This window comes from Pogona vitticeps, chromosome 1 (genome assembly GCF_051106095.1).
Source record: "Pogona vitticeps strain Pit_001003342236 chromosome 1, PviZW2.1, whole genome shotgun sequence".
NCBI classification, from domain to species: Eukaryota; Metazoa; Chordata; class Lepidosauria; order Squamata; family Agamidae; genus Pogona; species Pogona vitticeps.
The window spans coordinates 196,667,325-196,684,326 of NC_135783.1; the positions used below are offsets into that span (position 1 = coordinate 196,667,325).

At 44.5% G+C, this 17,002-nt stretch overlaps 1 protein-coding gene across 1 annotated transcript in view; it reads right to left on the reverse strand.

The window, feature by feature from the left end:
- The window catches only part of ITGA4 (integrin subunit alpha 4), a 64,176-nt gene extending 48,183 nt beyond the window's left edge, over positions 1-15,993 (reverse strand). Inside the window, exons 1-5 of the mRNA XM_072980947.2 lie at positions 15,703-15,993; positions 14,871-14,992; positions 4,220-4,326; positions 3,752-3,878; positions 1,633-1,700 (exon numbers count right to left, since the gene is read on the reverse strand). Coding sequence (XP_072837048.2) covers positions 1,633-1,700; positions 3,752-3,878; positions 4,220-4,326; positions 14,871-14,992; positions 15,703-15,911 — 633 coding nt within the window. The 5' untranslated portion in view covers positions 15,912-15,993. The remainder of the gene's footprint in view (positions 1-1,632; positions 1,701-3,751; positions 3,879-4,219; positions 4,327-14,870; positions 14,993-15,702) is intronic.
- Between the last annotated feature and the right edge of the window lie 1,009 nt (positions 15,994-17,002).

A 17,002-nucleotide genomic window follows, 5' to 3' on the forward strand; every position in this document is an offset into this window, starting at 1 on the left:
GGACTACCCATCAAAAACTCAACAGAGATGGGAGTGTTATGTGCCATCAACTCAATCCCAACTATGGTGACCTTCATAGGATTTCTGAAGTGCATGAGATATCTAAGGGGTTGTTTTACTTCTGCCACACACATTCCTCCAGGAGTTCTCATGGTTGTGGAAGGGATTTGAATCCAGGTATCCAGGGTCCCAATCCAGCCCTCTACCCACTAGATCAGTGGTTCCCAATCTTGGACTGCCAAATATTTTTGGACTAAAACTCCCAGAAGCCTTCACCACTAGCTGTGTTGGCTAAGATGTCTAGAAGTTGGAGTCCAAGAACATCCGGGACCCAAGGTTGCAAACCACTGCATTACACCCTGCCAGTTCTCGCTTGTTATGAGTTAGAAGCCCTATCATGAAGGTGTGGCCACAGAAAAAGCTCTGTCTCGTGTATTCACCAAACCAATTAAAATGAAACAGCCATGATGCCAAATAATGCCTCCAAAACCATCTCCAAAAAAATGTTCAGTTCAAATTTGACAGGAGTCACTCCAAAATGGCGCCCAACCAAGTCTTACCAGCAGGACCATCAGAAGGATACAAGGAGTGGTGGCAGCAAATGCCACTAAGGGTGCAACCAGAGGGTTGCAAAGGCTCACCCCTGATCACATCAGAAGGGGACACCTGAATGGGAGCAATTTCCCTTAAAGCTATCCTTCTGTTTGCCGGGGAATTACTCCAACCTGCCCCCCCCCCAAAGTAAAAGCCCTACACATGGACCAGACAGGTCCTGCTTGGGGAGGGACTGGGGTCGGGTTGGAGTACATTTCCCCATCTTTCCTGCAATCACCGGGGGAAAGATCCGCCTGGCCTGCTCCACAAGAAGTTCAGATTGCAATCTATTTCTCTGTGTGGTCACACCCTCAGTCCAGCAAAACAAAAAGGGCACCCTTTTCCTCTTCAGCTCCTGGCACAGGTTATTCACCATGGCAATCAAAATGATTTCTGCCCCAAATTCAAATGATTGGCTGTTGATGTGTCAAAAGCACTGACCACTAGAATTATGCAGGGACTGGAATGCTGGACAGGGGATTTGAAGATGCATCTCTATGTAATGAAACCCACCAGCCACTTTGAGCCACCTGCTTTCTTTCAGCCTCTCATGTCAGGGCTGCTGTGAAGAAAAAGTGGCTGACAGTCATACACGCCAACTTGTGTTCACCAGAGGAAATCGATGTATCAATGTAACTAACAAATAATATATTTTTAAATTTTCTGTTATATGATGATGACGATGACGATGTGTCATCAAGTCAATTCTGACTTAATGCAACCCTTTTCAGAGCTTCTTTAGGCAGAGAGTCCTCCGTGCTTAGTAGTGGCTGACCAGACCCTTCCCCTGGGGAAACACTGGGATTGTCCAGCTTGCTCAAGGCTTACACAGGCTGGCTCGTCTCCCTGGAGGCCCAAGTGGCAAACTGAACTCCCAATTGTTGGCTCCACAGCCAGATGCCTAAACCACTCAGCTACCCAACAGCTATTGTCCTATAGGTTAGGTAAATGTGGAAGTACTGTAAAAAGGAAGCACGTTTTCATTCTTAGAATAAATGAATACCTTTAGGAGAGAAATGACATCCTTTGAACACATACCTCCATGTAAAATGTTGATATTCCAGCCTGGCAGGATCCATATTTTTCTCCATATCTTCTCCAGAAATCTGAATATTTTTAGAAAAATATAGAAAATGAATATTTTTTTAAAAAAAATACAACACAAAAACACTAATCCTCCATGAATAATATCACAAATTCTTTACAGCTGTTTTGACAAAACGGTTGGGATTAAGCAGCACTACAGGCATTGACTGAAAGATAATATCCTGCTTAGTAATAACAGAAGACTAAACGGTTTAAAAAGTGCCCTGTTCAGAACGTTATCATCACTGCTCATCCTTCCCTTCAAAACTGTAAATTATTGCAGGGCAACCAACAAACTAACTTTAACAGACAACATTCCTATCAATATGTCACATTGAAGCCCTTCTTTTTTATTATTATTATTGTAACAGACTTTATCAAAAAGCTAAGCTGATGGCCCTGCTGTTTTTCTTCCCATCCCATCTGCAACACTGGACAACATCTGGGAGAGCCACCATTCTTTCTAGAGGATCTCTGGCATGGGAAGGACAGGCAATATCTGGAGCACTGTATCTACCACCCGGCTTCTCTACTCAGTGTGGCAGGAAAGAAAACAAGCCTACAAGGCACTTCTCCAGTCTCCCCACCTCACCAGAGTGGAAGTGGCTGCATCATCCATTTTCCTCTGCTGAAGCCAAGGGCAGAGAGAGGTGGGGGAACTGAATTATCTGAAGGGCAATTATAAACATATGTTCTATTCTCACCCCATTTCATATCTTACCCTCCAACTCTTTAACAGAGGAGCTGTGGCAGCAACAGCACTGGCCTCAGGATCAGACAAAAATCAGGGGAATGTGTGCTTCCCGTGACAAATGCATTTTCCTCCCACAATTTAAATGTCTTTAGGATATGTGGGTGGGCAATCAGACATGCAGATAAAGCCCCCCCCCCATTTTTTAAAATCACAAAACGAAGCACATGAAATATATGTTTCGAACATGAGACAAAATGCTTGCATCTTTCAATAGGCATCTTTGAACACTGAAGGGAACACAGCTTCTAAATAGGAGTCTTGTTTGACCTTCTGACCATAGGCGACAGAAGACACAGGAAATGTGCCGGCCAGCTATAGCACCCATCAGAGGAACACAGCGTGTTCGTCCCTGATCACACTAGGAAAACCGTTCTGAGCCAAGCATGGGATGAAGAAATGGAGGGAGACTCAGTTCTTCCAGGCTACCTGGTAATCCAAAGGAAACAGGGCTGCTTCTTCCTCCATGAGCTTTACCTATTGTCATCACTGCCAGTGCACCTCCACTCTACACTACACTAAACAGAAAGGGAGGTGAAGGACGAGGGGGAAAAGGGTGAGGGTGGAAGGACATGGGGACAGGTGCCTGAAGGGTGGGCAGGTGGGTAAGAGAGGGGATGGGCAGGTAAGTGAGTGAGTCAGCGAGCAAGCGAGTGAGGGGGGCAACCAAGCAGGTGCTGGCTTTTTTGGCAAGTCTGGTACTTTATTATTATTGTTATTGTTGTTGTTGTTGTTGTTGTTGTTGTTGTTGTTGGTAGTAGCAGCAGCAGCAGTAGCAGTAGTATTCCTGTCTATATGGCAGCAGGAATTGAAACAAAGGGGGGATGGGGCATTCATGTATGCAGAATATGCCATAACTGCCCCAAAATAAATAGACCTCTGACAGGGGAGCAAAAAACCCCACTACCCTGGCACTGCACTCTGTGTGTGCGCATACCTCATTTGTATGCTAAAATGTATATCCTTTTTTTAAAAAGGAGAACCCGGTTATAACAGAAGGTTCTTTTGTCATTGGGATACAAGCCCCAATTTCTTAGGTGGACAATATCTGAATGACTGTAGAAAAACACAGTCATTGTGTTTGGTTGTATAATCCAACTTTCATTCTGGTATTTCGTTCACCTTCAAGACTCCTTGCACTTCCTTTTTATTAAAAAATATATCTGCTTATGTTAATCGCTGCTCCCAAGAAAACCACTGACAAAGGCTATGTTTTGCCTCTTCTTGCTACGGAATGCTGAGCATTTGCCTGATCCTCATTTTAAAAGATGGAGTCTTTTTAAAAAAATATTTTACCAGGTTGTAACAAAAAATACATACCCTTATAACAAGGACATAATCTCCGACTCAGCAGTGTCCGAAAATCGGAAGGAATGTCATAACAAACGCCACTAGGAAGTTTATTCTCTGTGATATAGTATACATTTTTCCATCGATGCCCACAGGCCTGTGTTAAAAAAAGTAGTAGTAGCAGCAGCAGCAATGATGGTGAAAATCAATGTAATTACGGTATTTGAAGGAGAGCTTAGAAGAAAAGAAGAGACACAGCAGATTGCTTTTCAGTGAGCCAGACCATTAGCCCAACCATTAGCCCAGACCATTATCATCCACCCCAAGCTCCATGCTGATTTCAGAGAGGAGATGTTCCCATCCTGACCTGGTCATGTCAGGAATGGAACCTGGGACCTTCTGCATGAACAAGTAGGAGCCTGACACCAGAGAAAGACAAACCCTGCTCCGCCAACAGACAAATACCTATGTTTCAGGATTGCGTAAGATAATACTTACAACAATTGATCCGTTTTCTCCTGGCTGCCTTGACAAGCTCACTCCCAGCCACTGGTTGTCTCTTTCTTCTAAACAGGTTTTTCCACATTTCCCCCCTTGTGGGGAACCTTTAACAAGAAACAAGCAAACAAATAAAAAATTCCATAGATACCTAGAACACAGTCTGAGAACCACACTAATACTGCATCCCTTTACTTCTCTGAACAGACTCCAACAAAATTTTGGCCTTCTAGATAATCATTAACAGACATGGGGTGGAAAAAAAAACATACACATACCTCAACCCTTGAGAACCCTTGAGAAAAATTCTGATCAGAATTTTTCAAAGTTTTTCCTTTTAGGTTAATCATTAGCCAGGAAAAAAATAGTTTATTTGTTTGTTTGTTTGTTTGTTTGTTCGTTCGTTCATTCATTCGTTCGTTCGTTCGTTCGTTCGTTCGTTCACCAAAAGCATACTAGCAACAACATTATACTAGGGGGAATTTAAGCTAATGGTAAATGCTTCAACACGATTATGATGTGTAGGGGGGGGGCAAACCAGGCCAGGGACAGAGAAGGAATAGTGGCATAGCCAGCTTACTTAGAGAACAAGTCACATTTCCTCTTCTGGCATACAGTTCCATCTGTACAACAGGTGATATCAGTAAAGAGACTCCAGTCTCAATCAATAGGGCTATTGGAAGGCAGATCCATTCACGGAACAAAAAGAACAAGAGAATTATAGAATAATGAAGCTGGAAGGGCCTCTAAGGCCACTGAATCCAAAACCTTGGTCAAGGCAGGAACCCAAATCAAAGCAGATCTGACAAGCGGCTGTCTAAATTTCTCTTGACTGCCTCCAGTGTTGCAGCACTCACTACCTCTTGAGGCAATTAGTTCCATTGTCATACCGCTCTCCCGATTAAAATGTTTTTCTTGATATTCAACCAAAATCTGGTCCCCTGTCATTTGAGCCCATTGTTGTGTGTCCTGCACTCTGGGATGATTGAGAACGGGTCCTGCCCCTCCTCTGTTTGACAGCCTTTCAAGTATTTGAAGAGTGATATCCTATCTCCCCCCCAGTCTCTTTTTCTCAAGGCTAAACAGGTCCAGTTCTTTCAGTTTTTCCTCTCAGCGCTTGGTTTCTAGTCCCCTGATCCTCCTTATTTCCCCCCTTCTGAACTTGTCCCACTGCGTCTGCATCCTTCTTAGAGCTCGGTGCCAAGAACTGGACAGAGTACTCAAGATGAGGCTTGACCAGAGCTGAATAGAAAGGAACAATAAACTCTTCAGAAAAATAATGCACCCTTCTCTTTAAAAACAGCAAATAAGGACCGAGACTGCTCAGAGCCAGGGAATGCTAAAAGACTGTTACACCTTATGCAGACGTTACCCCTGAAAGCAGGCAAAGGCTATGTTCATGATGGGGACCAGACCACCCCCGTTATCCCCAGCCCCAACACCTCTCCACTCTGCAAGTCATTCCGATCTTTGTGAGAAGAGTACAAAGTTCTTGAAGAGGATGCCTGTAAGTACATTTGGTCTCCCAAGCTTCCATGACCCTGCATTATCATTGGGGAGCTGTGCCGGTTAAGTGAGTGTTGTAAGCAATTCCAGTGAAATGCATGAACAAGCTCTTCTTTAGACCTCTTTGCTGGGGGTGCAAATGTCTAAATGACATCCAGGAGAGAAGCGGCAATTCCTTTTTCATGAGAAGAGAGGATTCTTTGGAGAAGACCATAATGCTGGGAAAACTGGAAGGCCGCATTCCTCATCCAGATCTTCCTCATTCAGGCCTCGTTCATGCAAACAAAGAAGTTACCACAAAAACCGGGAGTGTGTCATATACAGGGCTATATTACTTTGCTATGGCGTCTTTAGTCCGTAAGAAGGAACTTTGGCCAAGTGACCTTTTCTGCTCGGAGAAAAAGAGGAAGAGGGGCGACCCTTGTTTTCTCTTCTCAGCATCCTTGATTTCTCAGAAAAGGCATTGCAACATATAGCTTGTCCAATCCAGAAATGGTTTGCTGAAGGCAAGAAACACGCAGCTAAGTTTACAATCCACTTGATAAAACCATTTTCTTCTTCTTTTAATTATTTTTTAAATAATTTCATTAAACAAACATCCATCTTAAACAACATAAACCTAACACCATAATAAAACACAATTACATAATACACCAGTGTTACCATCACCCTCAGGGCTAGCATTAATAATATTTTAAAATTTCATTCAGTCCATTTTCTTTCCAAAATGTCACTGTTTCTTCCCTCAGTGCATACCCCTTCCCTCTCCGAAATACATATTCCAAGAATACACTCCATATTTTCTTAAAATCATTATTTTTTGATAGGCCTCTTCTTATTTTCATTTCGCATGTCAGTTTATCATTAATTGCCATATCCCATAGTTCGCTAATACCATTCCTCTAAATTGAGCTGGCTATCATTTTTCCAGTTTCTTGCAAAAATTAACCTTGCTGCCGTAATCATTATTACTATTAAGTCCTTATTTTCTTTCAACAATTGATCATTTTTGATGAGTTTATTGCAATAATACAATATCCATATTATTTTTATTCAATACATTTTGTCTCCTAGCCCTCTTTGTGTCAGAACCCAGGCCTTTCACATTCCATGTTAAAAACCTTAAATGTTTAACCATTCTCTAATTTATTTTTTTAAAAAAATAATATTAGTCCTGATTTGTGATTGTCAACTATAGTGCTCCCCAAATAAAAAAATAAAAAACCCTTGAATTCCTATGGAATTCTTCTACCACCCCCTTCCCCGCTACTACTTTTCTTCCCCCCCCCCATCTTCTATCAGATTCTTCTGGTCTCTTCTACAGACCCTGGGGTGGGGGTGGGGAATGTGTCTGGTCCTACCGGCCACCACTCTCTCCGTCTGACTCTATTATATTCTATTGAACCCCATTTTACCATATGCATATCCATAACTACTTTTTTCATATATCCGTGTTTAAATATTCATATATAAATTTCTTCACATCAGATATATAAGTATCTATAATGTTTTTGGTTTTTTTATGTTTTTCTTCCCAGAGTTCTCACTTTTATTTTCCAGTAAAAATCTTATTTATTCTTCTATTACCCGTCTCCCCATTTTATAATCCTTTTATCTCATTTTCTTCTTGATTTTCTCTCTCTCTTTTTTTTAATATTCCTCCTCCAAATTTATCATTAACCATCACTGGGTACCTCCTTAGATACCTCCTTAGATATCTTCTTCCAAGCACTATCTTATTTTTTTTTAGCAGTACAGTGGTGCCTCGCATAGCGATGTTAATTCGTTCCAAAAAAAATCGCTATGAGAAACCATCGCTATGCGAAACACCATTTCCCATAGGAATGCATTGGAAACCGGTTAATCCGTTCCAATTGGAACGGATTGCCGTCATTAAGCGAAAAAACCCATAGGAAACATTGCTAAGCAAAACAATGTTTCCTCCATTGGAATGTATTGAAGCTGACTCAATACATTTCAATGGCTTTGCGAAGTCAATTTTTGCAATTTTAAATGTGTCATACAAGGGGCAAAAATGGTTTTAAATGCTTGGAATAGCTTCTGCACCTTCTAAAACGGGTGCAAATGTAATTTGGCTTAGATCTGACTTTTCGTTAATTTAGGATGAATTTTTCCCCCCAACTTTTGACAGCTGTCAAAATCTGACAGCTCCATTATTTCCTATGGGGGAAAAAAATTCACAAAAAATTAATGAAGACTCAGCAACTGTTCTAAATGCTTGGATTCGTTAGAGGACCCCCTAAGTCGTGTGCAAACCTGATTTGGCTTTGATCTGAACTTTCGTTAATTTATGGCGAATTGTTTTCTCCCCCATAGGAAAGCATGGAGCTGTCAGATTTTGACAGGTCCATTGGTTCCTATGGGCTGAAAAAAAAAATTAACCATAAATTAACGAAAAGTCAGATCAAAGCCAAATCAGGTTTGCACATGACTTAGGGGGTCCTCTAACGAATCCAAGCATTTAGAACCGTTTTTGACCCTTCTAAGACACTTTTTAAATTGAAAAAAGAAACATCGTTAAGTGAAGCAGGGGACCTAAAATCGCATTCGTTATGCGAAGCATGGTCCCAAACTTTGCTAAGCGAAAATCGCCCATAGGAAACATCGTTATGCGGTGCATATTATTTTCTAAAAAACACATCGTTATGTGAATTCATCACTAAACGAGGCAATCGTTAAGCGAGGCACCACTGTAAATAGGAATCTGTCTTTTCAGAGAAAGGCACAAATACGTTGGTGGCAGCTTCTGATCACAGTGACTTCCTTAGTGTAACCTGAGGCAAATCTCTTTGGTTGCAACTATTTGTCTCACATACACTGTATTTGGTAATATGGGAAAGAATTTATTTTGTAAGTCCCAGCCCCCCTACACCTACCAGTGGATCTAACCATGGGTAAACACCTAACTCAGCACTCAATATATCGCTTGGGGTTCTTATGGATTACTCTGTATATGTGAGCAGCACATATAGGAAAACAATATGAATCTGAAGATGGAGTGTGAGTATGGGGCCAGTTTACTTGGGGCTGGCCAATGCATGACCCCCCACCTAGGCTAAACTGAAACTCCCCATCAGCTCTAGCCAGCATAGACAATGGTGAGGAAACACTATAGGCTGCAATACAGCCACACCAGAAAGGCCATTCTGGTTTTTACAGCCAGCTATAATGAACAATGCCAGCGCCAGCAATAATGAAACCAGCGCCTTCTTAAATGAACAATGCAAAGAAATAGAGGAAAATAACAGAAAAGGAAAAACCAGAGATCTGTTCAGGAAAATTGGAGATATTAGAGGAACATTTTGTGCAAAGATGGACATGATAAAGGACAAAAAAGGAAGGGACCTAACAGAAGCAGAAGGCATCAAGCAGAGGTGGCAAGAATACACAGAGGAATTATATCAGAAAGATTTGGATATCCTGGAGAACCCAGACAATATAGTTGCTGACCTTGAGCCAGACACCCGGGAGAGTGATGTCAATTGGGCCTTAGAAAGCCTGGCTAACAACAAGGCCAGTGGAGGCGATGGCATTGCAGTTGAACTATTTAAAATCTTGAAAGATGATGCTGTTAAAGTGCTACGTTCAATATGCCAGCAAATTTGGAAAACTCAACAGTGGCCAGAGGATTGGAAAAGATCAGTCTACATCCCAATACCAAAGAAAGGCAGTGCCAAATAATAGTCCAACTACTGTACAGTTATTATTATTATTTATTTTATTTATATCCCGCCTATCTAGTCAATTAAGACCACTCATTTCACACGCTAGCAAGGTTATGCTCAAAATCCTACAAGGCAGACTTCAGCAGTATGTGGACCGAGAACTCCCAGAAGTACAAGCTGGATTTCGAAGGGGCAGAGGAACTAGAGACCAAATTGCTAACATGCGCTGGATTATGGAGAAAGCCAGAGAGTTCCAGAAAAACAACTACTTCTGCTTCATTGACTATGCAAAAGCCTTTGACTGTGTGGACCACAGCAAACTATGGCAAGTTCTTAAAGAAATCAGAGTGCCTGATCACCTTATCTACCTCCTGAGAAATCTATATGTGGGACAGGAAGCAACAGTTAGAACTGGATATGCAACAACTGATTGGTTCAAAATTGAGAAAGGAGTACGACAAGGCTGTATATTGTCCCCCTGCTTATTTAAGATATGCAGAATACATCATGCGAAAGACTGGACTGGAGGAATCCCACGTTGGAATTAAGATTGAGGAAGAAATATCAACAACCTCAGATATGCAGATGATATCACTCTGATGGCAGAAAGTGAGGAGGAATTAAAGAGCCTCTTAATGAGGGTGAAAGAGGAGAGCACAAAAAATGGTCTGAAGCTCAAAATAAAAAAAAAAAACTAAGATCATGGCCACTGGTCCCACCACCTCCTGGGAAATAGAAGGGGAAGATATGGAGGAAGTGACAGAATTTACTTTATTGGACTCCATGATCATGGCAGATGGTGACAGCAGCCACGAAATTAAAAGACGCCTGCTTCTTCGGAGGAAAGCGATGACAAACCTTGACAGCATCTTAAAAAGCAGAGACATCACCTTGCTAACAAAAGTCCAAATAGTCAAAACTATGGTTTTTCCTGTAGTGATGTATGGAGCTGAGAGCTGGACCATAAAGAAAGCTGACCGCCGAAGAATTGATGCCTTTGAATTGTGGTGCTGGAGGAGGCTCTTGAGAGTCCCCTGGACTGCAAGGAGAACAAACCTCTCAGTTCTAAAGGAAATCAACCCTGAATGCTCCCTGGAAGGACAGATCCTGAAGCTGAGGCTCCAGTACTTTGGCCATCTCATGACAAGAGAAGACTCCTTGGAAAAGACCTTGATGTTGGGAAAGTGTGAAGGCAAGAGGACAAGGGGATGGCTGGACAGTGGATGGCTGGACAGTGTCTGCGAAGCCACCAACATGAATTTGACACAACTCCGGGAGGCAGTGGAAGATAGGAGGGCCTGGTGTGCTCTGGTCCATGGGGTCACGAAGAGTCGGACACGACTAAATGACTAAACGACGACGATAATTCGTTAACTGCCATGCAGTGCAAAGCATGGGGAGGGGGAGGTTTTATACCAGTGTCAGAACACAAGCTTTCCATGCAATAGGTCCTGGGTTCAAGTCTCGACATTTTTGCTTGTGAGCACATAATGCAAGACAGGCACGTGGGCATGCACTTTAATTGGCCAGTGCCCTGTTCAGTATGTATTTACTCCAGTTATGGAACTTGCCATGTGAAATGGATGAGGTGCCCTTTGAACACCCAGTCACACAAGTGCATGAATATTTAACAGCATCCTGGCCACTGAAGCCTTAGAAGAGAGCTTTAGGAAAGAGAATGTGACTATGCCCAAGACATCCCAACCAACATTCTCTCTTGGACACACAACATCCAAGGCTGCCTTAAATGCCACGTTGGACTCTGGATGCATGTAGCTCAGCACTGTTGACACTGATGGGCAGTGGTCCTCAGGTTTTGGACAGGGGTGGTGGTCTTTCCAGCCATCGCCAGAGATGTTGGGCCTGACTCCTGTTCTATCCCTGGGCAGAGCACAGCCACTGCTTCAAGGCCACTGATGCCAAGAGGGTAATGTAGGCATTGGAGGCCTGTCCAGCATCCCCTGAGCTTGCCTGCTGCCCTCAGGCACAGAGGTACAGTTGTGTTCAAAAATTATTCAGCCCCCAATGCTGTAAAGGGGTTTAGGGACTATAGTGTACATTTGGAATTGTATTCAGAATGAAATCCTACAAGGACGTTTTAAAGAACCAAATGCAACTAAAATAACATCAATTGTTTATGTAATACAGTAGTAAATGTTTCTTTTGTGGTTTCTTCATTGCCACAATTATTCAACCCCTTAAAGACTACCACTCTGAAGAAGAGAGGTTCATTCAGGTGTTTTCGATCAGGTATTGAAAACACCTGTGGATGTCACCGAGCACCAATCAAGCATAATAAGCACCAATTAGGCAGCTTTAAAATGACTGTGATACTCAGCTCCTTCTAGACATTTACTGGTGTGGTTACAAACATGGTGAAGTCAAGAGAATGGTCCAGGAAGGCAAGAGAAGAGGTGATTTGTCTTCACAGGAAGGGCAATGGCTATAAGAAGATTGCAAAGAAGTTAAACATACCAAGAGACACCATAGGAAGCATCATTCGCAAATTCAAGGCAAAGGGCACTGTTGAAATGCTACCTGGTCGTGGAAGAAAGAAGATGCTGACTTCGACTGCTGTGCGCTACCTAAAGCGTAGAGTGGTGAAAAGTCCCCGTGTGACTGCTGAGGAACTGAAAAAAGATTTGTCAGATGTGGGTATAGAAGTTTCAGCTCAGACAATAAGGCGCACACTGCGTAATGAAGGTCTCCATGCCAGAACCCCCAGGCGCACCCCCTTGCTGTCTCCCAAGAATAAGAAGAGTCGACTGCAGTATGCCAAAAGTCATGTGGGCAAACCACAAAAGTTGTGGGATAGTGTTCTGTGGACTGATGAAACAAAATTAGAACTGTTTGGGCCCATGGATCAACGCTATGTTTGGAGGAGGAAGAACAAGGCATATGACGAAAAGAACACCTTGCCTACTGTGAAGCATGGCGGAGGGTCAATAATGCTTTGGGGCTGTTTTGCTTCTGCAGGTACAGGGAAGCTTCAGCGTGTACAAGGTACCATGAATTCTCTTCAGTACCAGGAGATATTGGATGAAAATGTGATGCAGTCCGTCACACACCTGAGGCTTGGGAGACGTTGGACCTTTCAACAGGACAATGATCCCAAGCATACCTCCAAGTCCACTAGAGCATGGTTGCAGAGGAAAGGCTGGAACATTTTGGAGTGGCCATCGCAGTCACCAGACTTAAATCCGATTGAGAACCTCTGGTGGGACTTAAAGAAAGCAGTTGCAGTGCGCAAGCCTAAGAATTTGACTGAACTGGAGGCTTTTGCCCATGAAGAATGGGCGAAGATACCCGTAGATCGCTGCAAGACACTTGTGTCAAGCTATGCTTCACGTTTAAAAGCTGTTATAACTGTAAAAGGATGTTGTACTAAGTACTAAGATTGAATGTCACTTGGGGGTTGAATAAAAACTAATAATGATGTGAGCACAGAAAAGACATTTGTGGTTATTTCATTATAAACTTAAGGTTATATTTCTCTGACCTACAAGTGCCTCTTTCATGTAAATGTAAGCAAGATGACTGAATGATCAAAATCAATGTCAAAATGGCCAAAACATTCAATTTCAGTGGGGGCTGAATAATTTTGAACACAACTGTAGACATTTGCCCTTGTCAGTTCAAAGCAAAGATTATTTTGTACATAGAACAAGCAGTATCGGGTCTTGCCCCATCGAGGGCAAAATGTCTTGATCTAGTCTTGTCATTCTGCATGGAAAGCATCTGCCCTGTCACTGAGCTAGGGTCTCCTCCACCCTGGCTGCCATTTACCACATGGCAAATGACAACTTAGTGTGGATGATAATAACGTGCAGTAAAGTCAATTGGGGTTTTCCCAGGTACGTACAGAGTACTGATGTGGGGGGGGGGGGCACTGCATTGGAAACACTATGAAATCTCTCTTCATGCTGGTTCCTTCACACATAGATGCTGCTTCTTAACACTTGATCCATAGGGGCAGGGGCAGGCAGGGACAAACCAGGTCATGAGAACCCTTATTCGGGGAAAATCTGAACTTCCATTTAGACATCTTCAAAAGATTTTCAATAGGACTCTTTATTCATTAAGAAGCCTGTAGGGGAGGCAACACTCACTGAAACCCTACAAGAGGTTTCGTTTTATATGTGCATAGTGCACACACACACACACACACACACACACACACACACACACACACACAGAGAGAGAGAGAGAGAGAGAGAGAGAGAGAGAGAGAGAGAGTGAGAGAGAGAGAGTTAAGAAATAGAATCTATGTGTAAGGGAACCAGCACATTATGGCAGGGTCTTTCTGTCCATTTTCCTCCCTGCAGCCAAAATTCAGGAACTGGAATGCCTTTAGGAAAGAGAAAATCTATCCAGTTTAAACTTTAGCCTGCATATACAGGCTAAAGTTTAAACTGGACAGATTTTCTCTTTCCTAAAGGCATTCCATATATGTATTTAACAGGATCCTGGCCACTGAAGCCTTAGAAGATAGCTTTAGGAAAGAGAATGTGACTATGCCCAAGACACCCAAATCAATGTTCGCTCTTGGGACACATAACATCCAAGGCTGCCTTAAATGCCATTTTGGACTCTGGGTGCATGTAGTTCAGTACTGTTGACACTGACACTCCACCGGGCTCCACGAAGCCCGCATGCCTCTCACGCATCGGCCCCGGTGGATACAGATTCTCAAGCTCAGCTGCTGAGACAGAATATATATATGGTTTCTTTATGGTTTTTTATATATGGTTTTTATATGGCACACTCATTTATCCATACCTAAAATACGCTGTCTTGTAGGCTGATGTTTGTTTCTGTAACTTTGGGATTTTTGAAGACGGAGCTTGAAGGATTGTTACTTGTAAGTCCTAATGAACTGAATGAGGTTTACTTTTAAGTAAACATACTTCAGATTTCACTGCCATTTTTCATATTGGCTCTCTGTTTTTAACAGACATGTGTCACTTCAGGTACTGTTTAAGGGAAACTGATCTCAGATATAACTTAGTAAATATATTAAAAGACAAAAGCAAAACAAAACACAAGAAGCCAAAGGAACTGATCAGTCCACGTAAGAGCATGCTGACCAAGGAAAGCAATCTCTTATAAAACAGATACATGTATAAAGAATAAAAGTGCACAGTACTGCACTGATTTTCCAGCTACTGTCACTTCGCATCCTGCTTGTAGACATCCTAGATATTCTGGAGGCGGGGGGGGGGGGGGAGTTGCAGAAGTATGAAACAAGTCTTCAACAATGCAGTGTATCATTTCAATACTTTGAAGGGGTTAAAGGGTGAGAAAAGGGGTAAAGAAGTCATAGCAGAAACATGATACAGAAGGCACTTGTAAAAGTGTTTGGTAGATGTCTCTGTTCTGTGAGGACATTTCACCAGAGTTGGCTCATGCTTGAGTATCAGCAAAGCAAAGGACACCAAATCTGACTTCCACTCACTTACCCACTTGAAGTGGTTCACAGGCTTTCTCTGGATTATTTCCTATTTGGCATCTAAAAATTGCACCCGGGTTCACCACTGAAGCGTTTGTGGACCAGTTGGCTTTAGGGGCTCCCACTACAAGCCTAAAGAAGAAAAGCAAGGATTATAAAAAGACAGCAAGAAATCGAGTCCATTAACTGGTGATGGGAGAGGCATTCACTAGCGTTGTTCCTAGCACCCAAAGCGGTAAGTGACAAGGCAAATTTGAAAGGTGCTAGTCCACAAGACGGTACTAACATAGATGCATTTCCCCCACTAACAGCATCTAGGAAATTGGGCAGAAGGGTGGTGAGGCATGGAGTGAAGGCATAGAGTATATTCGAGGCAAAATCAAGTCAAAACAACATTGATCATTAGGCAAGGCCTCTTTTATTAGGTGGCAACCAACATGCCTCAAAACAACATGCAAGTTCTCCCCAATTCCTCATCAGTCTTAGCAAAACAACTGCTGAGGAAGAGGCAGGCTTCCAAACAACGCCAAGACATGCACATTTATTTCTGGATCTTCATGCTTAGTCTAAATAAAATAATTGCAGAACTGTGGCATTCAAATTATTATTTTTTCCTCATGGACCAGAGTAAGGCTCCTACAGACAAAACGGAAAAGAAACCGAAGGATCAAGTCAACCTCGAACTTTAGAAAGCCGGGCAAGCGCTCCAAGAGGAGAGACCCGGTTGGGCTGCGAACAAAAGCCATTCCTCCGCCTATAAGGCGCGGGCCTTTGGTGGTTTGTGTTCCAAAGAGCCAGGCAGGCACCAGCGGGCCCGGGCATGCGCGGAGCGCCTTACTCACCAGCGGCGGGGGCCCAGGCTGTGCAGCAGCACCGAGTAGCCGAACAAGGTCCCGTTGAGCCCCCCGAAGACCAGCGGGCTCCACGGGTCCAGGTTGTAAGGCTGCGCAGCCCGGAGGGCGCAGCTGAGGATTAGCACCAGCAGCAGCACCGGGGCTGTCCCGGCGCAGAAGAGCGCGCCCGCCTCCACCGGGCTCCGCGAAACCCGCATGCCGCTTGCGCCCAGGTCGGCGGAGAGAGAGACTCTCCAGCTCGGCTGCTGAGACGGAAGCCCTCCTCGGGGAGACGTCGGGGCGGCGGCTCTCCGGGGCAGCGGTTAGGGGCGTGGGCAGGAGGGCGACGCCGACGGGAGGCGAAGCGCGCGCCCGCCCGGGGCTGGAGGCGGGTTGGGGGGGGGGAATTGCCGTGGGAATCCTTCGGGGCGCTCTTCGTCGGGGCAGGAGGGGCACGCGCCCTCCCGAAGGCTTGAGTGGGGCGGGGGGCTCCCAGGGAACGGCCGCCACTTCCCGTGAGGGGACGGCGCGCCTGGGCTGCGGTTGTTGGACCTCAGGCAGGAAGGGCAGGGAAGGCGGGAGGGCGAAGGGGGCTTGGGCTGGGACGGCCTGAGGGAGGACGCGGTGCGTGGCCGGAGGACGGCACGGTTAGACCCAGGGGGGGAAACCCGAGGGAAGACGCTCTCCGTGGGACGTGGGGAGAAAGAGGCTGGCGCTCTCTTTGAGCCTCCTCCTCCACCACCTCCACCACCACCGCACCGCTTGCTCCAGGGCAGGCGTTCGTGGCCCGACGGAGGGGGCTCTGGCGTGACTCTCCTCCGCAGAGACGGAGGAACCCGACGGCGCGGCCTCTCGCTCCTGGCGCTCGCGATCGCTCGGCAAGCCTGCGGCCCAGAGTCTCGGGGAAAGCAAAAGAGAGCAAGAGGCGGCCTTCCCCTTCCTGCAGCATCGCAAGGAGCGAGAATGGGAAAAGCGGGGCGGGCGAGAGGCCTCTCCGTGGGCAGGAAGTGAGAATAAAGTCGGAAAGAACGGTTGCCGTTGGTTGAGTGCAGGGAAGACTGTAGCCCTGCCACCATTAAAAAAAAGGGGGGGGATGCGCTAATCCGAATAATAAATATTTCACTGCACCATGGCAACCAGTGGCACCGAAAAAGAAGAGGTTTGCTACATTTTTCTGCTCTGGATGCTGTCATCGCTTTCCATAGTTTCGGCAGCCCCTTCAGTGAAATTGGCAGTCAGGGTTGTCTGAGCTTTTTTCCATCCTTCACGGATTTTGCTGTTGTTTAGTCATTAAGTCCTGTCCGACTCT